Raw genomic sequence first — 22,185 nt, forward strand, 5'->3', positions numbered from 1 at the left:
TCCCTCTCTAGGTAATCGGCAGGATCTCTATTTCACATGTTCCCACATGATTTTTAATAAGTTTTTCTTTCTCTCTTCATGCTTCTGTTGCCCCAAGAAAAGCTAATTCTTCCCTACATAGACACATTTTGCTAAGCTTTTCTGACTTCTCCCTTTACATTTAACTCAGGTTAGAGTCTTTATCTTTGGCGTAGCAGGAGTGAGCGAATGATTACACTGTGCCTGAGAACACAGATCCTGAAGGTACTTCTGGTAGATATGAGATTTGCTTTTAAGATTTTTCATCCTGCAGTTGTGTCATATCAGTTACCAAACCACCTGTCAGATCACATCGTCTAGAAGCAAGTCTGTTTTCCCAGTTTGCATCCTTGCAGGGGCATCACTTCACTCCCTTCTCTTGTATTTCCTCCAGGATATTTTTATAGTGAAACTATTTAGCTACAATGCCCCCACTCTCTTCCCTTAATGAAAACTACTGGGTTTTCTTACATCAGGCTCCCATTCTCAAATGTGTGTCTGTCCTATAGAAGGTAAAATAGAATCTTTGGAAATCGATTTTGCTGAGACTTTAATGCAGTCAGGGTATTCTCTGCAATCCCTGGCTCTAACAGTTACATTCAGCCAGTTCCTGGGACAAGAGCAAAACTTAAAACCTTTGTGCATTCCCAACCTTTGAGTTACTCTTCCAAAAGCAAAGCTGGTGTCAGAGTTGCCACCAGGAAGATAAACAATTGCTCACTGACCTATCAGCAAATCTGGCTACAAGGGCTCCCTACAAAACTTTTGTGGCTCTAATTCTTTTGTAGCAGCATGGTGTCAGGGACTTTGTAATTTCAAATAGTCTCCAAGCTGCGCGAAGTTTTTCTGTTTTCAATAATTAGGAAGCAGAGGCTGATAGCGTGACCAAATCTGTTTTTATGGCATATTTCCAAGATAAAACAGAGCCAAGAATCTGTTCTTTAGCTATCAAAGATCTAAAAACTTCCGGAAAGAGCATGCATCATCACCAGCCTTCACACAAACAGAGCACGCCTACATCACTGCGCTGCAGAAAAACATACCTCTCCTCCCAGCTACTGCAAGGTTGGATGAGGCAAGTGTCTTGCAACACTGGAAGTGTAAGCAACATGTGAAAATACAGGCTGGCTTTGGTGTCAGTCCCCTTTTCATCCCATTCTCTTTATATGTACATACACACAAGGAAAGCTAGAGGAAAGCTAGATGTTCAGAGTTGTAGGTAGCTAACATTGTTCTTAGTCATCTAAGTGGCTAAGTATCCAAGCTGGTCAGAGACATTCATTTATCAATTCTAAACATTCAAAGTTTGCATTTGAATCTCAGAGGCAAAAATCTATGATTTTTCCCTTTTATTTCAGCAGTTTCTTTCAAATAAGTTTCATATTCCAGCATTAATAAGAGATCAAGCATTCAGAACAATGAGCTGCTTCATCTTCCCTTGAATTCTGCCCATTACTTGGAATGAAAGCCTGGCTGTCCCTACTGACTCCTCTCTGTCTTTGGCTGCTGTCATCATCTGCTTTAAAATTCTGGCATCACTTCCTTAAACCAATACAGTGCTCCCTAAGTGCCCAGATCACAAACCAAGAAGTTGATGTTCCATTTGCTTGGACTGACTTAATTAGCAGACAGCATGTATTATGGAAGGTCATAAATATTTATCACTTTTTAAAAATATATTCATTCCTTTTATTGCTGGAATGCAACACTGGAAATGATGCATTAAGGCAAATTGGTTTTGCCTCTAGTCAGCATAAGAATTGTTCACATTACCAGAATGAACGCACTGGAGCTAGACAATATAAATACTAAGAAATTCTTTTATTTGTGACTTTGCCACTCAGAGAGTAAACGTAAGATTGTCCAAGGAGGTGAGTGCTCTTTGTCTATAGGTACTAGCAAATCTCATGCAGATGGAATACACACAGCAGATGACCTCCATCCAGGCTAAGAAATTAACCAACCATCTGAAATTGAAATGAAAGAGAAATATGTTGCCTTTATAATTTTATTCACTTATCTTTCTATGAAAGCCTGGGTAATTTACATATATTGCTGCACTTGAAACAGTTACTGAGATGCCTTTGGAGAAGATGATTCTCAGTGAATGTTCTGATCCTCTTTTTCCTATCTACGTGAAGGCCACTACATTTATGTCCTTGGCAATTCTCAAGCTGACATTTATAAAACCACCTGGACGTGTTCACTTGCGTATTGTCAGAGGCAACTGCAAAAGCCAGCCTTTTCTCACTGTCCATAAAAACCTTCTGTTCCTCTTAAAACATAAAACCAGACCCAGAAAACTGACCATTCCTAAAAGCAGCTAAACCTCTAAAACCCTACAACATGGGATAGAAATGACTTTTCTGTTAGTTCCAATTTGTCATACTGCCCTGTGTTCATCTGCACTGCTGTGCATTCCTCTGAAACACATAAACAGTGAAACTCTCTGTTGAAAGTGTGTATGGTTGTTCCATATCAACCAGGTTGACACTTACCAACATATGAGCAAATGAAAAAGCAAATTAAGCAGCCAGTAATCTTATAGTCCTGTCAAATGCAGTTCTCAGCTATTGGTGTACGTTTGTCCCCAGCAGTACTTGTGCAAGTGTGTCCTTGTGCTTCATTTGTAACTGGGGAAGGGCTTGGTGACACTGTTTCAATGCTCACACACAAAGAACTAACTCTGTGGAAAAAACAGCAATATATTTGAGCATATCCAGGAATCCCATTCCCAGAAGAAACAAAACAAAATGAACCTAAACCAAAAAATAAAAAAAAAAAACCAAAAACCAAAACAAACCACAACCCAGACTTCCAAGGGGTCTGATTTTCACACAAAGATGTTCAGCAATGTTTTGTCATTATTAGAGGCACCAGTTTCACTGGCTGCTTTCCATCTAACTTACATACCAATACTTTGACAAATGGGGCATGTGACAGCCCTTAGCTTTTTTCTGTGGCTCCCTAACCTCATCCCTCCACAGACTTACTTGATGTGCTTCACCATTCTGAGGAGACACAGGTCCCATAACTTCTGTCAAATTTCCTCCTTCCAATCAATGAATATATACAAGATTGCAGATAATTTCTTACTAGCTAGATCTGTTCTGCCTTATCTGAAATTCTATGTGTGTCTTTAGTGTAAGTAGTAATTAAATAGGAGATCCAATCACAGACTAGCCACTGCTTCCTCCAGATTCCTCTGAGACTTCTTTCTAATGATTATCCTCATATATGGCTCTGGCTTACACCACTTTACCAACAAGAACCAGACACAGATCCAAATATTCACATAGGTGCCATGTGTTACAAGAAGTGACAGACATTCGACTTGTTTTTTACAATGGCTAGCAGGGCTTTGAGAACACTGTGTACAGGTCATCATATGGAACAACATATTTTTTATGTTATTTCTAAAATTATATCTTCCATCAAGCAAAGCACATATCTCAAGACCACAAATTGGCTTCTTATGTGAACTGGAGATTCAACCCAGGTTACTTCCTGCCCTGAGGCACTTGAATCACTCTTTGTGTAAGGATGACAGTTGCTCTTACACAGTTGCCTGAACAGGTGATTATGGCAGCACCCATCCTGTAGATAGCAGTGTAGTGACTTGAGGTCTTGCTCAGGAACTGAAAGACCTGGGTTGTGACATAGTTATGACCCACAACCTCCAGAGCACAGAAGAGAACCTGGGACTTACATGAGAGACAAGTCACAAAGCCATTACAGAAAAAAAGATGAATGACACTTATCACCCTGTCCTCCTCAGGACACATTTTTGAATGAAAGTGGCTGGGGTTTCTCTGCTTTAAGATGATCACAATATTGTCAGTAGATGCCAGTTCTATTCAGTACATGCCAGCTGCTGAGAGAGCTTGGTACAGGAACAACTAAGCTGCAAATCCCACATGGCCCAAGAGGACATGAGTAGCCAAAATGGTAGTAAACAGTCAGAGTTTGAGTAACTTCACTTGAAAGAACTAACAAATGGCTCAGGCACCTATATACTCCCTAAGCTGTAACACAACTTTTTCTCACTGATCCCTTTTTAAAAGAAGCAGCCTGCTCTCTGCAAAAAAATACAAACAGGTTGGATTATATGAAAATGCACAAGGGTTTCCTTCATGGGGAATGTACTTCCGATAAACATAGACCTGGTGACTTCCAGAGGATGACACACAGCAGTGAAATCAAGTTCTGTTCTGAACTTCCCCACAGAGGCTCGGTCCATTGCCTGTAGCAAGAGGTTATGGTAACAGGCTAACTCAGGTTAGCACTTGATGTTGTCTGTTACAAACATTATATGCAATAGCCCCTCTGAGGGTTAACATGGTCTGGTCTTGATTTTCCTCCTAGCAAAGTTTAAAGAGGTGAAAATTTTGATGAATTAGATATGACAAGAGACAAGAAAAGGCAACATCTGTTATATCCAGCAATAAGGCTATCATCCTTACAAAGGTTCTCACTCACCCACACAAACCCTATAATTAGACACCGTGTGGGCAGGTCCGCACCCACCGTCGTGGGACAGATTCCAAGTGAAAAGAGCTGGTAGCAACCAGGATTTGACAGGGAGCTGGCTGAACGGAGCTTGCAAAGCAGCAACCCTTTCTGCATTCAGAGTGGTAAGTGGCTGAAAACTTGGTAGGGGTTTTGGGCAAGCGTCCTTAATAACTGCTGGTTGGGGCTAGAGGACCATAAGGATTCCTGCTTAAAACAAGACAGACTGAACAACATGGTCTGAGTCAAAGCAAAAAGCAAAGCAGTACTCTGAGTGATCCTGAGGAGACCCTGGGCAGCAGCTACAAGGTTTAAAGCTTTTCAATTCCAGGAAGTATCAGTAGGAGAGTAGAAGTTATGGGCTGTGATAATATAGTGTGGCTAGGAGAACCAGGGTTGATTCAGTGGGGCTAAGGTAATTTAAGACAGAATACACCTTTGTTTTTAGAGGAAGAGTAAAATGAAGGTATTTGCACATGGAATCTGGAAAATTTTATTTTTAAGCAAAAACGTGTGATAATACAAATAACAGCTGAAATTAAAAAGGCTATATAATTAAGCCTTGTAAGAACCACAGCAAATTTAAAAGTAGAATGGAAGTGAGGAAGGATCACAGCTGCTAAGTGAAAGAATGTAGCAAACGAGACATTTTTGGTAGACTACCATCTGTAGAGAAACCTGAACTAGTCATCAGCAAGAGTTATTCTGCAGTTCAGAAATGGCAAATGGCAAACAGTGCTGGTCTTAGAGTTGACTAAATTTAACAGCAGCCTAATCAAAGAGGAATGGCAAAGGTCCTCCTGGAAAGACAGGTAGCTAGATGGTGGCAACAAGTCAACTGAAGGCTCTGTGCCTAATTGGCACAGAATTGGCTCAGCCACCTCCCAAAACTGATTCATGTTTGTTGGGTTTTTTATGATGCTTGTAGCCAGATTAAATGATCGTAATTGTCTCTGTAAAGATAAATACGTGAATACCAGTGCAGAATCAAGGTGAGAACCCTGTTATTTAGGAAATCAGACAAGATACTGCAGAAATAATTGACGTGGAAAGCCAAGGAGTTTATGGCTAGCCAACAATTTATTTAGATTGTTCACCATAAAAATACCTTAAAAGTCCAAATCTTACTGCATCCTCCAATGCTGAGCAAATATATGCAGAATTTTGCATAATTACTAACTTTTTATTAGAATGCTTCCCACATTAAATTCCTCAAGCAAAGAATTTACATCACTGTTCTGAGTCGTTATTTCAGGTTAATGTCCTAGTCCACTGTATTAGATTCGGTTTAAGAGGTCAGCAGACACTCAGAGAACTATATTACCCAGACCAGACCACACATGTGAGCTCTGCCTTGCCTTGTTCATTTGTTTGGGTTTTTTTTTACTTTGCATCAGCAGGTTTGGAGGAAGAAAATCTCCAAATCTCCAAATTTACACTTTATACTCTCTCTTCACTTCTTGCCTTGCATGCCCCCTTTTCCATTCTCATGATAAGCCAAGAACCACTTTCTCCATTTCCTCAATATCGCTCTTGAATTGTGCATGCAGCAACACTGAAACTTTAAATAATGCCCCCACCTATATATTGAATGCAATATACATGTACTGAAAATACTATTCTCTCATCTGTGTATGTGGATACAAAGACTGGTGAGCTCTTTGGCACTTAAAGTCCCTAGCAATACATTAGCAAGATTTCAATGGTTATTGCTCCCCCAGATATGGGCTTCTATTCTGTGCGTATGATATGCAGTGTGATAGAATTGACTTTCCCCCAAAATAAAAGATAATTCAACATTCATGACCTATGCTTTTTATTTACTAATCCTTAGTCCAGACATCAGTCTTTTCTCAGTAACAAGCTCCTGTCCAGCAGTACCAGCATTGAAAGCTGGCATGCAGTGTAACGCCAAAAATTGACTCCTCTAAAGCTCTACTCAGTGATGATCCATCATGAGCAGTGATTAACCACAGGGTCGCCAAGAAACCCAGCTAAAACATGATCACAGCTTGATGGTTACATGATGTGATGGTACACAGTAGCAAGAAATAGATTTGCAAATCCAGGAGTTACCTTCTAGAGTTCTTTGCCGTTGTAGTCTGAGGTGCCATAATTACTCAATTTTTAATCTACTTAATCCATGCATTTAATTTTAAATCTACTTAACTGTTGTAACAGTGCACGCATCTAATTTTTATTTCTTAACCAAAATATCAAGTGGCAGAGCAGATGTTATTGAAATCCAAGTATCATGAGACTTCCAATGCTGATCCTGTAAGTGTGCCCTGTTAGCAGTTTTTCACAGTTTTTCTTTCATGACTGAGCAGTCTGTGGAAAGTTACATTATTCTGCTGATACTGGACTGAGAGTCCATGGGTCAAATACCTCAGGTTGGGGTTTTTTTTTAACCTATTGGTGTATCAGATTTCTTCAAACAACCCATCTCTGAAAATTATTCAGTAAGTTCTTGGTTAGTGAAAAAAAATCCAACTTTTTAATAGCTTTTTTTCTGTAAGACTCTCACTTATGAGTTACCAAATTCCATCTTAAAATACGTAGTTCTAGCAGCTACAGCAGCTGTATTGTCCGAGCAGAGTACCGCTATGAAGACTTCTAGTTTCTCATGTGAACAATGTCAGCTTTTTTGGTTAACAGGAAAAAAAGTGCAAACATTTCACTTCAACCGTGTCATTGCCTTTTGCTCCATTTTACATAGTAATTGGCAAAAAAAAATTGTAGCTTTTAAATTCTTCCATACATTAAATAGTCCTTCTTAATTATGCCTTAATTCTGCCGGCCATAAATGTACCTGTTGGCATTGCTGCTTTTGTTAGGAAATCTGTGTGTTTTCTAGCTATTAATTCCCAGTGAGTGATATTTTTGTCCTTTTGTATTCTTCCATTTTACCAAGCTGTCCTGTGGGGTTTTAATAGCTTTATTTTCCCCTCCCCCAGCATAAAACTATCCAATCTTCATTTAAAAAAAGAGGCTACTTTGTATCCTGTTACTGCTCACAAGGGCAAGAGATAAGGCAGCTGACAGGAGAATGGTGAGTAAAATCCTTTGTGATTACGTAAATAACATCTTGTTTTTAAATTTTACAAACAACAACAACAAATCTGTTTACTGCATTGAGATGAGGTGTTTCAAAATGCTGATAAACCAACCCCCTGAGATTTGTGCTTACATCTCTTGAATAGCCTGTGAGTGCATGTGCGTGTCCTGGTGAAGGTGTGTGGGCCTTAAAACTACACTGCTGACAGTCATTATACAGACTTTCTCATCTCACAAGCAACCCACTGGTGCCCCATGAATCACCATGTCCAGAAGGTGACTTGATTGGCTATTGTAAAGCACAACTACTGTACCAGTGTAGGTTTAATATGCTATGATGTCAGTCTATGAAGATTTGCAATTAACTTTTTTCTTTTTCTTGGGAATATTTAGTGCTGGGTTTGCTTCAGGAATCCATGTCCCCTGTCCACTGAGTCTAACAATTGAGCTGGTGTTTAGCAGCCTTCCTGCCAGCAACACTGGCCAGGCTGGGATCACGTTCACAAACAAGTCATTCCAGTTCCTCTTGTTCAGCACTAAGCCTCTTAAATGCCCAGTGAAAGAATTTTCCCCCATTAAATTGGATGCTGCCTCAACTCTTTTTACAAAGACACAGTTTCTTCACCTCTCTGCAATCTTTTGGTCATCAGGTTAACACAGACCAATACAGAAAACCTACCTGCCAAAAAAATTGTCTCCTATCTCCTTCTCTCACTACAGAATGAGTCAGAATTTCACACACATGACTTTCATGACTTACTGAGCTCCACATTCATTTCAAATTTCTGTCTTCAAAGAAAGAACTTTTGGAAAAGAAACTGTTGATGGCTCTGATTTGGCAACAAAATGCAATATTTTTCTAAAATCGTTGTTCTTAAACTGCCTTTCATGTTTCAGATCAGAAATTATATTGTCCCTCCTGCTGCAGTGTTCCCAACACAGGCTATCCATCTCCAGGGCAGGAGAGCTCTCCAGTAAATATAAACAAATCCCACTGAGGGCTCATTTGATGAGCCACACCTTCTGTGATTTTCCCTCACTGTCATCAGGTCCTCATCACCATGATGGGTACTTCTTGACAGATAGTCCTGCTGAACAGAGATGCTCCCTTTGGCTAACAATTAGGGCCTCTCTGTTCTTGACTGCCACCAATTGCTTCAACTAATCTTGATCCTCTTCCTTTCTAATCTTAGTGACTGACAGACTTCTCTCCACACTCCCTGAGCAGCTAGTTCTCTTCTCTATTGACTCTGCACATAGCAGCTCCAGCTCACTGCTTAGCTATCCAGCCTTGCTCCTCTGCCCCACCACATAAACAAGGAGCTATTACCACACAGGACTTCAGAGTTGATTAGAGAGTGCTGAGACACATTCTCTGTACTCTGACATGTCCCATTTGGCTTGGTTAGGAAACCACATCATTACAGCCCATCTGATTTTTCACATAAACTTCAAGGAGAAATTCTATGAAATTCCTAATTGTTTCTTTTTTGCTTCTGAGATCATTTGGTAGCATCAATGACCATCGCAGCCCTGGATTTCTAGCTTTTTCACGTTGCCAGATCTCCTGGGACAAGATTTATACCTTCTAAATTTAACATTTTTTCTTAATTACTTCTGATGATCTCAGTGGCCAAGGGTAGAAGTTTAAAATTTTTGCTCTACCATGCCTCCCACCACCTATCTCCTCACAGCTGGCACAAATCAGAACCTTGTGATCCAACTCACTCCCTCAGCATCCTGCACACAGTATATTGGCTGTGCAGGAAATGCAGTGAACAGCAAAAAGAAAAAGAGGGAAGGATGACCCCTCTCATCCTGCTGCCAACACTCCTCTCAGTGCAGCCCAGGATGCCACCAGCTGCCTTTGCTGCAAGGGCACATTGCTGGCTCATGGTCAAGTTCGTGTCCCTCAGGACCTCCAAGTCTTTCTGCTGAGCTGCTTTCCAGCTGATGGGATCCCAGGGTGCACCAATCACTAAATGCAGTTGTTCTTCTTCAGGCAATTTCATTTCTCTGTGTCTTACAGTCTTTTTAAAGGGAGAAATCACTCTAGATAAAATGCCTAACCTGTACATTTAATTTGGTTTAGGTGGTTGGAATGTGGATTATTGCATTTTATCTCCTCGGCACAGTAGCAGGTGAGACGCTGTATCCATGAGAACTGCCCTAGGAGGTGAATTGAGGTGAAATAATATATAGATGATGATGACTGGTGTTTCCATGTACATTCCCATTATAACATGATTTGTGTGTCATTCTATGATAATGTGTGCATTATTAACTGTGCAGAGAACTAATGCTAAAAGGCTGTTTAAAAGTTTTTAAGAGTGCAAGAGAGAACTCTGGGCTGAAAATTCCCAGAGAAATTCGGAGTTGTGCTCTACTTCTATCAAGACAGCCCACAAACTGACTTCACACGGCTGATGTACATGAAAAACTGCTCAGCAAAACAGGGTGCTTAGCACAACCAACAGTGCTAAGACATAAAAGTTGAGCACAAGCAAACACGACACACATTTGATCTAGAAATAGCTACTATATTGAAAGAAATGATCCTTTCATTCAGAGTACAAGGTTACTACATAGATATCCTTCATTCCTATGAGCAGGGACACAATGCTTTGGAGTAAGACGCATGCAGGAGCAATTCTAACCAGCACTTCTTAAAAGATTTATTATCTTTTTGTAAAGAATTAGAAATAATCCTTTACAAGCCTAGAAAATGGTGTCAGAATAGCATCTGGGTCTTTACTTGGTTTATCCTCAAATTATTTAACTCCCCTTGTGTTACCTGCTGCAGGCCATATCCATAAAGGAATGAATCTCAGCTTCAAAATTAATCATGAAATCAATGGCTTAGTTTTCTGTTCTTCAGATCATTGCAGTCTGAACTACATCATCAAGCACAAGAAAGTCCAAAGGATAAACAAGCTGTTTCTTCTACTCTAGGTAAAGAAGTTTGTTACCCTAGGATTGGCTGTTTTACAGATGACCCACCCTGGTCTGGGGTACCAGGGAGGCTTCTGACAGGTTTGCCTGACTCTCCAGAACATATGAACATCAGCTTCTCTCTCTACACCCGAGAAACAGGAAATAACTCACAGGTGACATTTATTTTTAACATCAAGAACTGACTAAACCTACAAATGTTTGTTAACAAGTCTGCATCACTCATCATAGGCAAACAAGTCAGAATGAGAGGACAGTTTGAAGGTACAGTAATTAGTGAACATTGAAGCTATTTGGGGTAAAATGAGGAAAAGAAAAAGAAAAGGCAGAAGTAGTGGTGAGGGAACTGTGAGACACAACAGCTTCCTTGGCATGTTCCTGCTCAAGGATACTGGTTATGGCAGAGTACCTTTTGCATGCACTTGGGTCTCTGAGGAAAGTTGGAGTTGTTCAAGTAAACAGCTCCATGAGTATTCAGATAGGAGAGCAAATATTGCTGTCCTACAGGGAAGCTGAGCTCAGAAGATATTTTGACTTTAAAAAAAGTCTAAAGACTGATCACATGCAATTTCCAAACCCACTTTCCACTTTTATATTTGAGTGGGTTCATATTCTTACCTGCCTCCCTGCACTCTGAAAATAAGAGATGACTACTCTAGGTGCTTATGCTCTGAGATATGGAGCAATGTGGAGTAACCTGTAAGGTCAGGGGCTGAGACCACATCACTTCACCAAATGCTTTTGAAGTTACTAAATCCCTTTCAAGTTCCCAGACCTAGTGTCCCCTGAACTGTACAGGAACGTTTAGGATCCCTCTGGCATGAACTCTGGTGCCATCACTGCTGTTGCAGACATCATTGCTAACAGCAGCCCTGGTTGCTATGCTAAGAATCCAACTCAGCCTAAGGAAGTTTTACCTTTAATAAAAACTTTTACAATCTGAAGAGCAGGAACATGTGAGCACATGTGATAAATTCAGTAGGCTACTCCACTGAATTTTTAATAATGTTTGAAAGTATTAATAGATTTCTTTTTTCCCCACACACAGGTGATCTCAGCAATAAACTCCTCAACCATTCAAACCTCACATTTTTCCTCAAGTAGGAGAACCACCTTCATCACTCACGGATTTGGCAGCACTGCGAAAAAAGGCTGGGTGGTAGAAATGTGCTTGGTATGAGAGAACATCCTCTGATTTCCATCAGCAGTTGTAACTACAATCTGTCAGTATCCTTTAGGTGCTAGTGTTCACTTTCCTTTTTACAATTCCTTAGGTAGTAACAGATACCAACTAAGTAGTATATGTCACAAAACATTCCCACTGTGAAGATGCAGCACACTCAAGGCATTTCTTATCTCTGACATTATGCTTCTTTAGACAATTTCCATCCCCAAACTGTACAGATCAGATCAAAGCAACAAGCTGATTGCAGATGTTCCCAGCCTCCATACCAGTCTATGAACATCACATCAGACACGGTCCTCATGTTTCAATCCAACAAGCTCAAAGTTTCAAGCAAAAACTACTCCAGTTTCTGCTTCTTCCATGCTGGCAGGGAAAAGCTGAAGTTAGAAAAAAGATGACCACTGACCATTGAGTCACAGATCTGCATCATCATTTTTGTTCATAAATCTATGAAAACTTTTAATCTAGAATATTAATTTGGAAAGCAAAAACAATTCTACCTGCCTCTCCACACTACAAACTGGTCACGGCAGGAGAGGAGGGAATCCAGGTTCTAACACACTATCACTTCAAGCTTTTGCTTTCCTTGTCATTCCCTTTCAGCTGTTTGCCATAGTTTTAATTTTTCATTTCCACTCTTCGTTCTCTGCGAGCCTTAACTAATCCTTAGGCACAGAAAGCTATCGCTGCAGATTTGGATACAGGATTCTTCCAGCAGAAAAAATCACTGATCTCTGCAAGACAGCACCCAGTACCAAAGTGAACTACACATTAGCTTTCTTTGCTGAAATAGAAACTTTCTACTCTGCTTCAAGCCTTTCCAGTCTGACACGGTTTTCTGAGCTCTATAAACCCTTGGTAAATAAATCTACTTCCTGTACTATGTAGCTGAACTGCCAACATCCCTCAAAGAAAATCAGGTAACACATAGAGCAGCAACTGTGCAATTGTGCAGCTTTTCCAGGCTATTTTAAACACAAACACAAATTGGCTCAGAGTAAAATATTCTTATTACCTTCTTCCATAATTCATACTTTTTGGATTAATGGCTTGTTACATTCTCTTTTGTAAGAAGAGGTGTGTTTCAGTGCCAGTACAGGTGAAGGGTCCTGTTTAGTAAAGAATAAGAAATTCCATTATTGTGTTACGTGGTAGCATTTATTCTAAGTTGAATCACTGTTTGTTATTTTGTTTCCTTAAATCCTTTGCTTTATCTTTTCCCACATCAGTTGTTACTGGAAGTGGAAAACATCAACTGCATCGCTGTCGATTGGCACGATGGTGCAAAAGGCACCTACATCAGTGCGGTGAACAACATCCGCGTGGTTGGGGCTGAGGTTGCTTACTTCATACAGATTTTACAGGTAAAAGACACAGCTTTACCACCTACGATTCTAAAGTGGATGTAGTGGGGTTATGCTGCTGCTGCTTCGACTCTGAACCCTGTCCAGGGTGGTCAACCAGTGCTTCTGGAAGAGATGTACAATGCACACGGCTAATTATCCTTATCATCAACTCTGTAGGGACTTCTCACAGCCGCAAATGACCCAAATTAAGCTAACGTGGTTGAAAAAGAGTTGCCAATTAATCAAAGACCAGCAGGTGGCAACATTTCCATATGATGATGCAGGAACAGGGATTCAGTGGAAGTGAGCCACAGATGGAGAGTTCAGCGCTTACAAGTTTTGCCAGCATTATATATATATCAACACATACACCTGTGTTAGAAACAAATTAATAACTCAGCCCCACTGAAACGAGCAGGAGCTGGTCCACTTGAAAACACCATATTTCCTGTTTACAGGCTCAATAAACTGTCCAGTTGCCTTTTAGTTGTGAACTTCACATTCCCAAAGGCAAGGGATCGTATTTAAGCACGTGGCTCAGGTGCAGAGTTTAAGAGTACCACTATTTCCTGCTGACTTCAAAAAGGCTCACGAGTAATTAGTACTGCTGATAATCAGAAGTCTGACTTGATCACAGTCAGGAGGTCTTAAAGTGCTGTAAGAGATATTTCAGAGCACAGAAAAGCAAAATGCCAGCTTTGCCAACACCTGAATGTCAAAGAACACTTCCACAGAATCAGCTGGGTTATCAGCTACTGTTTCCGCCCAGGAAGCTCACACCTAGCTTCACACGCTTGCTCCTGTGCCTGTCTTTGCAAACAAATCTCAGGTCACTTGAAGGTGGGTTCAGTTTCTCCTCTGATATCTCCACTACTGCACCATTTGCAGTCTTCCTTACATTATAAAAACGCATAAGTAATCCTTGGGCTTTCTTTTCCCCCAGTTAAAAAAACTTCTGGAGTTTGATTTTAGGAAAAGTTAAGCTGCATCATAAACAGAAATACTACAGGAAAACATATTCAGAAGAATCTGCTGCCCAAAAATAAAGGCAGACAGGCCAGTGCCACAGATCTGCTGCTATTTTGGTACATGTATTACAAAACAAAACCAAACTTGAAGTAGAAACCTCAAGCAATTAGAAAGTAATCCTTGCTGTCTTTGGCCGTTACAAAATCCAGTAAATCCCTGGATGATAGGCATCCCCTGAGAGCATCCTACACACTGATTAATCTCCATTCCCACCTTCAACATGCGTGTAATCTCAGCAGTGCAGGTCTTGTACAGGTGACACTTGGCAGAGAGGAGCGTGAATGCTGCCCCACCTAAGCTAATGAGTAATATTTTCACTGATAGAATCACATATTCTAAGAGGACACATGAAGAACAGACATGATAAAAAAAAAAGGGGGGGGGGCTTCACAATAAAGTAAATAAAAAATAAGATCATTTTGATAGATGATTAAATTAGGGAGTTATCCAAATGACAAAGAAGGTTTATATTTTGTAACCAAGGGCAACTGAATATGGTAACTATATGCCAATGCTACAACAATGAATCCATCATCACTAGGCATGTAAAATTCTAGATTAGATCCTTTTCTGCCAAGTCTTGGTGTAATTTAAGTAATTAGCACAAGGAACCCACACCCTGTTTGCTATGCAGGAAGTCAGTCTAGATGTTCCCAAAGGCCCATAATATAAGACACCCTCTTTGCTTGCTATTTAAAGCCTGTGTTCTTGTCTCCCACCACCACCACCACCACCACCTTACTGATCAGAAAATCTTCAGATACACCCCTTCTGAAATCCATTTAATTGGCCACAGTCTGGGAGCCCACACTGCGGGAGAGGCGGGAAGAAGGATCCAAGGCATCAGGCGGATAACAGGTAGGCTGCTCCCTGAGGTGCAGAGCTAACAGAGCACGTTTCTAAAGGAAAGAATCCTGCAAGACACTGGTCTGCAGACTGGAAATAAATTATTGGCAGTGCTGGAGACACCCTGTGTAAGAGTGGGCAAACTTTATGCTTCTCAAAAGTAAGACTAATTATTCCATCTTCTTTTGCTTGTTAGGCTTAAAAACTCTTAAGTGGAAAGACAAACATAGCTAGCCTGTCTGTAAAGAACTGTCATTCAACAGGTTACCTCAAGTCCCACAAAGCAACATACCAAGAATCCTCAGTTTTTCCTATCTGTAAAGCTTTACAGGCCAGGAATAAGCTCACAGATATCAAAGTGCTCCCTTCCTACTAATACGATGCCATTATATAGTCACCTGGAAAATATTTTACTTCTGTTGCAATAAGTTTTCAGAAAGGTTCACTAAACCATATTATTGCACTTTTTTTCCACTTTAGCTTGGAATTGACAACATTGTTACTCAGCACCCTTGTAACTCTGAATATCTAACGTTGTGAGTTGGTAAAAGATATTTTAACACATACGAAGTTTTTCTCCCTCCCTCAACTAATATGTGTGGGGTGGGGTGTTTTTTTAGGCTTAGACCCTGCTGGGCCTTATTTTGAAGGTACTCCTGCTGAGGTGAGGCTGGACCCCACAGATGCAAACTTTGTTGATATTATTCACAGCAACGCTGCTCACTTTCCTGCCATAGGTAAGCATTCATGTGTGAGTAAGCACCTGCAGGGATGGATGTGTCATCGAGGCACTGACACCATGACCTATCTATTTCAGGGTTTGGAATGTATAACACCACCGGTCACCTGGACTTTTACCCAAATGGAGGAACTGTGATGCCTGGATGCACTGATTTACTTGTAGAGATGAAACAAAGCGACTTTGAAGTTGTCATTGCAGGTAAACATACATTCCTAACATTCATAGTCATTCATTTTCATCCAAGTCTGAAGTGTTAACTGTGAAAGTAACTGGCCATTTGGGGGAAAGTAGAAAAAAAATTTTGTCTATTTACTCATAAATGAGAAAAGCAAATACGAAACAATGAAGGCTGGATCAGAACAGCACTCCCCAGGGAACACTGTAGGGAAAGGAGGCATAATACAGGCCTAAGATTCACTTTTATAAGTTGAAATTGGACCTAAAGGACACAAAGAGGCAGGGAACAGGGTGTCAGAAAGTCCAACCACCCCAGTAGTAGGTTTTCCAAGCTGAGGTCCACCAGTGTCATGACCAAACTTGTGACGTGACACCACTGCCTTTAGTTTCTTGCAGATGCTGCAAAGAGCATCCAGCCCCCATAAGACATGAATTAGGCAAGAGCACTGAAGCATTTCCCGGGACTGTACTTACCTTACTTCTCCACCTGAGACTTGCCTCTCTTCACAGGCTTTGGAGAGGTTGGCAGAAAGCTGGTGGATTCTCCTTGCTCTAATAGGCCTTTTCAAAATGTAATTAATGCCATCTTGCTGCGATATTGCATATGTATTTATGGATCTCCTCCTTAGGGGGTCTATTATGCCATAGCAGACCAATGCAGCTCACTTCAAATCTTGGGGCAACTGGCACACAGCTCTCCAGATAAAACACAGACCACTAGAAACCTGTAAATTCAGATTAAAATTACTAGGAGACCATGCCGCTGTTCTGTTCCATGCTTCAGCTTGTTTCCATGGTGAGACAGGCACAACTCTTGTTCAGGAGATCAGGAGCTTACTTCACAGATGCTCATAAGCTTTGTTCCAACAGATGCTGCGATCATTGGCGGGTGCCATCACTCACGCAGCCATGAGTTTTATTTTGAAAGTATCCTCCATCCCAACGGATACCTCGGGTATCCCTGCGAAACCTACAAAGACTTTCTGTCAGTAAGTATTTGGCCCAGGAATGGGCTGGTTGTAGAGACAATAAACCAGGTCTCTGCACTCATGATAGGTTTCACTACGTGCGCAGAGAACTTGAATGCTGGTGGTTGTGCTCTTGTGGTGCATTAGACACAGCAGCTCCATCAACTATTCATCTCCACAAAATCAATCCTGAAGCCCACAGATGATATCACCAAATAGGAAAAATACCCAAAATTAAAGTAAAAATTAAACCTTGTACAATTTCCACCTTAAACCTTTATGCAAAGGGCACATCTAAAGATACATCTACTCTAGAGTAGATATATCTAACCTGTGTGCTCTTATAAACTAAATGTAGATATAGGGTCTACTCTACATCTACTCAGAGATATCTGGAGCCTCCAAAAATCATTGATTCTTCTCTTAATATACACTAGTCACTGATTAGAGCACCTAAAGAAATGCACTTATGGTCTTCCTTTTTTTCCCTTCTCTATATTGCGTTGTAAAGTGGATGCACGAAGGGTAGAATTGGTTTATATTTTATCCTAGACTCCAGCTGAAAAATATTTGAACTAGGGAGCTTCAGACCATCATCCACACAGGTATTAACCACATACATGTACAGGTGCAGAAGCCCTTAGCCGAAACAAATTTATCAAGTGGTAAGATAAGACAACAAACAGCACTGCCACAGGCCTGTGAGATCACAACAGCCTCTTGAGCCTTAGCTTGGTCAGAGTGAGGATGAAAAACAAAAAATAAATCACTCCTCATTAAGTGATGCTCTTATTTTCACTAGGGATTCTGCTTCCCATGTTCCGAGGAGGAATGTCCAATGATGGGGCACTATGCCGACAGATTCCCAGCTAAATTGAAGAGGTTAAACCAAAAGTATTTTTTAAATACAGCACCAGACCCACCTTTTACTAGTAAGTGGAGGAGGTTTGTTACAGTTGATCGGGGATGTTTGAAAAGTGATTGCCTTGACATGATTTACAGCCACGCACTTCTGTTGCTTCGTTAAACAAATGTTAACATCTCTGACAAAACCCCCTGCTATATTAGGTATCAAAATTCAAGCCCACCCAGTCTTTCATTTGATAACAAAAATTAATTCCAATTAGGAGAAGAATCCCAAGCAATTTTCCAGTAAACTAATGTCTTTGGATCTCTCCTATCTGTGACAGTCTAGTTTTATTTTGCTTTTCTTTAAGCAGCTTGGAGACAAAAAGTATTCATCAAACTGTCTGGTGTTAAGAAAATGAAGGGGGACATAAACTTAGTTTTCCATGACACAGAGGGGAACACAAAAGAATATGAGATTGCCAGGTAAGATAAAATAGTACTTCCCTTTAGCTTTTAATGCTGCTAACCTTCACTGATTTTTTTTTAAGTAGTGCAAACACTCATTCTGCCTTGCAGATGTTCTGCTTAACATCAGATATGAAAAAAGTTATCCCCATAGATAAGTATTTTTTTAAAGGCAGTTGGGTAGTTGCAAAAAGGAAATTGAATTCACTTCCTTTCCCTGAATTATGTGACTTTACAATAAATCAGGAACACGGTTTGATAAAGTGCTGTTTTTCTGGATTACCCTTAAAAAAATTACACCTCTGAAACGCACATGATTCAGAGTGCTCAGCCCTTGCACGTGTGCTTCAGCACTGCTGTGGCACCACACAGGTCAGCAGTCAGTGCATGTGCTGACAAGGCTCTGCTCTGCTGGTGACTTGCTGTATGACTTCCTGCAAGGCAACCCTGTACCTGAACTTACCACATCTGAAAAGTCACAGAATCATAGGGGTTGGAAGGGACCTCCAGAGATCATCAAGTCCAACCCCCCTGCCAAAGCAGGGTCCCTAGGACAGGTCACACAGGTCAGTGTCCAGATGGGTCTTGAATATCTCCAGAGAAGGAGACTCCACAACCCCCCTGGGCAGCCTGTCCCAGGGCTCTGTCACCCTCACTGCATAAAAGTTCTTCTGCATATTAGTGTGGAACTTCCTGTGCTCCAACTTGTGGCCATTGCCCCTTGTCCTGTCCCCACACCATCTTCATACCTAGGTTGTATTTAAAGCCAACACTACAATACAAATGGCACATCTACATGGTCTGGCCAGTGAGCTTCACTCGCAGCTGATGTCCTCTCCCATTGATTACCAAAGTAACAACTCCCACTGTCTTCTGTCCCTGCTCTGGAACCAGTGCCTCCATGCATCCTCCCACCAGCCTCTGTGCATGTGCAGACCAAAGTCCCACAGAAGTTCCAAGCTCATCCACAAAATCTTCTCACACAACCTCACCCAGACCTGTCCCCACAGCAATACCTGCAAACCTCAGCACACCCAGGTGCTGGGGGCAGCCCCAGCCTCACCCTTAACATATCTCTGCCACAGGCTCATTGAAAGTTTTCAGTGTTGTTTATCACCTTCTCCCTGTCCAGAGCACAACAGCCCAGAGTCCCAGTTGTAACGAAGTGGGAAACCCAAATCTTGTGGAATACATGAGTTAGTTCTGTAATCTCTAAACTGTTAAACTCAGCATTGCTGTCTTTCTTCTGTTTGCAGTGGAGACCTCTCTCAAGATGAAGTTTATACAAAATACCTTGACGTTGAAATAAACCCAAAAAATACCCAAAAAATTGAATTTCTCTGGAATAAAGCCATATTTACTCTGCTCTGGGCAAGACTAGGAGCAGAAACAGTCGATATAATTCATGGAGAAGATGGACGTAGGTAAGTATATCCCTTTCACAGGTCAGAAGGCATGGGAAAGGAGTGCAAAAAATCTCCAGGAGACAGGATTGAGAAATGCTCTTAATTTAGACACATGGTTTGCAATCAACAGTGTGAATTTCAGTCACAGCAAGGACAAGATATCGCATTTTGGACAGGAGAAAAAAAATAAAAAGCAGTGTTTGAGTACAATCCAGGGAATAACTGTCTGGAAAGGAATGCAGCAGTGAATAGTCTGAAATAATAATATTGGTTAGATATTAGGAAAAAAAACACTGCCTTATGATTTGGAATTGGCATGGGTTATTTTAAAAAGTTGATTAAATCCCTTTCAGTGTGAGCTCCTAAAAAACCTGCAAAGCTTTGATCAGGTCAATCTAGTTAAGAACCTAGCCTAAATATTGGAGCTTAACAAGATGGCTTTCTGATTTTTTATCCATATTTCTAGATACATGAGTCTAGAGATTAATTTTCTTCATGTATTAAAACCCAATGTTATAGCTGATGCCCAAAAGAAGCAAATTCACCTTCTTACTGTCAATATGCAGATGTTAATATTCTCTTCAGCAGGCTTTTAGAAAGGTTTATGTGGGATTGTGGATCAAACCAAAATCTGTCACAACCACAACTAATGTAGTTTCATTTCAACTTGGGGTAAACAGATAAATAAATCTTAACTGGAGTATTTTTTCCTTACCAGGTCAACCTTTTGTGGCCGTGGAACCGTGACATATGGAGTTCCCCAGTTGCTTACACCTTGCTAGAGGTCACCGATTACAACTGCTCTCCACACGACAGCTGAGCAAACCATGAGTCCTGTGCACAGAAGTGTTGGTACACAAGGCCATTAAAGACTCAACTGCCTCTTGGTTCCTTTATTTTTTTCAGTTCTCTGTAAACACCCTTAATATTTTTCACACTCAACCCAAGTTTATTGCGCTTGTAACTTTGGAGGCAACTGGAAACCATGAAATCTCTATGTAACACTGCACAGTCTTACTCTACCAGTGCCTCAGGGTAAGAGCTGCTTCCCACCACACTGATAATTTGCCAGATTTTCTGTCCACCAAGCACTCTTGAGGTAGCATGTAGCCTCAGCACATCCAAGGCTGGGAATGACCTCAAACACCTCCTTGCCACAGCCTAGGCTATTGCGCAAAGCTTTCCAGCCCCACACAAGAACACTGCCCTCAGGAGACGCTCAGGGATGAGGCAGGAACAGGACAAGACCAGGATGTTCTTTCATCAGGTCAAGACAGCCCTCTGTATGCTGCACCTTCATGGAAGCAAAAAATGAAGACAAACCTCAAGCATTCCCCTCTTTGGAAACAACTAAACACCTTAATGACTGCACCCAGCTACTGTTTATTTCAAAGATGTACTTTTGCTGATGTCACTGATGGTGCTGGAGAGAAATTCTGGCACTAAACTCCAGGCTTTGCAGAGCCCAAAATTGACTTTTTCCTTTAAAACAAGCACCACTGCTCTGCAAAGAATGGCAGGAGTGAGCTACCAGGAGCTTCGAGGGACTAAGGCATGGATATTTTTCTGAATATAAAGAGCAAACTCTAAATTAGTGAATAGGATGAGTTGATCATCTGTTCACTCCCATTTCCCCATGTCTGATAAATTACATACAAGCCCTTGGGCTAAGAAGCTTCTAAAAATAGGAGTATTACAATATTAAGAACATATTTATAATGAATATAAATAGCTGAATGAAGCATTTTTTTAAAAAAAGAACAAGAGTGTTGTATCCTTGACTAAACATTATCCAAGCCTGTATGAAATGAAAAGCATAATTAAACATGAGCCTGGGGCTCAGCCAAGAGAGACCTTCAGTCCCAAGTACTGCAAGTCGCCTGGAGACTTGACAGGTGGCAAGAACTGTGAACAATGCCAGGAAGCACCATGCCATGACCCAGGAGAGAGCCACAGCCTCCTGCAGTGCCAGAATTCCAGTCCTCTCCAGACTACGGCTTCTTCAGAACTGGAGAAACACAGCTGGGTCTTTATTTGTCACTTCCTTTATCAAAAGCAGTCTGTCTTCCAACAACCCCTGACTGTGAGGCTGCAAGAATCAGGACAGCCCCTCCAGGCACAGAGAGCAGCCTGCATTGGACTGAGGGACATGTGTCCCAGCACTCCGTCCCAAAGGAGAAGCGAGCAGATGAAACCTCTCCAACCATGCCCTAAGGAACTGGTTAGTTATTCAGTCTGCCCAGACCATACCACTAACTATGATAAAAACTTAACTCAAATAACTTCCACCAGCTCTCAGATTGAATGAGGAAGACTGTTGCCCCCTTGTTTTGAAGTTGTTAAAACTTAGCAGCTTACTAGGGCATGTTCTGATTCTCCTGTATAACTGATTGGACCACACTGGCAAACTTCAATTAAATATGGGAGCATGGAGCTCTAAACTAACATCAAAGGTTGTATTTTGGAAAAACTAAAAGCTTCACTACTATCCAAAGAAATAACCCCCCCGGGATGGACGATAGCAGTGTAATACCTATGCACACAGCTGGCATATGTTTGATGGTTCCCAGAGGCAGAGATTAGCAAAGGTCAACTCTGCAAAGAGACGTGGCCACGGGCAGCAAGCATAACAAAG

General features: G+C 41.1%; 1 protein-coding gene across 1 annotated transcript; it reads left to right on the forward strand.

Annotated features, from left to right (window-relative positions):
* Positions 1-3,935: 3,935 nt before the first annotated feature.
* On the forward strand, positions 3,936-20,332 carry LOC311192221 (pancreatic lipase-related protein 2-like; the record flags this gene model as incomplete). Its single annotated transcript, XM_084264645.1, has 14 exons — positions 3,936-3,966; positions 4,519-4,652; positions 9,677-9,725; positions 10,537-10,691; positions 11,585-11,710; positions 12,952-13,086; positions 14,847-14,955; positions 15,564-15,680; positions 15,761-15,883; positions 16,733-16,851; positions 17,633-17,762; positions 18,051-18,162; positions 19,401-19,568; positions 20,269-20,332. 14 exons carry the CDS (start codon positions 3,936-3,938, stop codon positions 20,330-20,332), a joined length of 1,572 nt encoding a protein of 523 aa, XP_084120771.1.
* Between the last annotated feature and the right edge of the window lie 1,853 nt (positions 20,333-22,185).

Source organism: Gallinula chloropus (assembly GCF_964237585.1).
Source record: "Gallinula chloropus genome assembly, chromosome: 5".
Classification (NCBI taxonomy): domain Eukaryota; kingdom Metazoa; phylum Chordata; class Aves; order Gruiformes; family Rallidae; genus Gallinula; species Gallinula chloropus.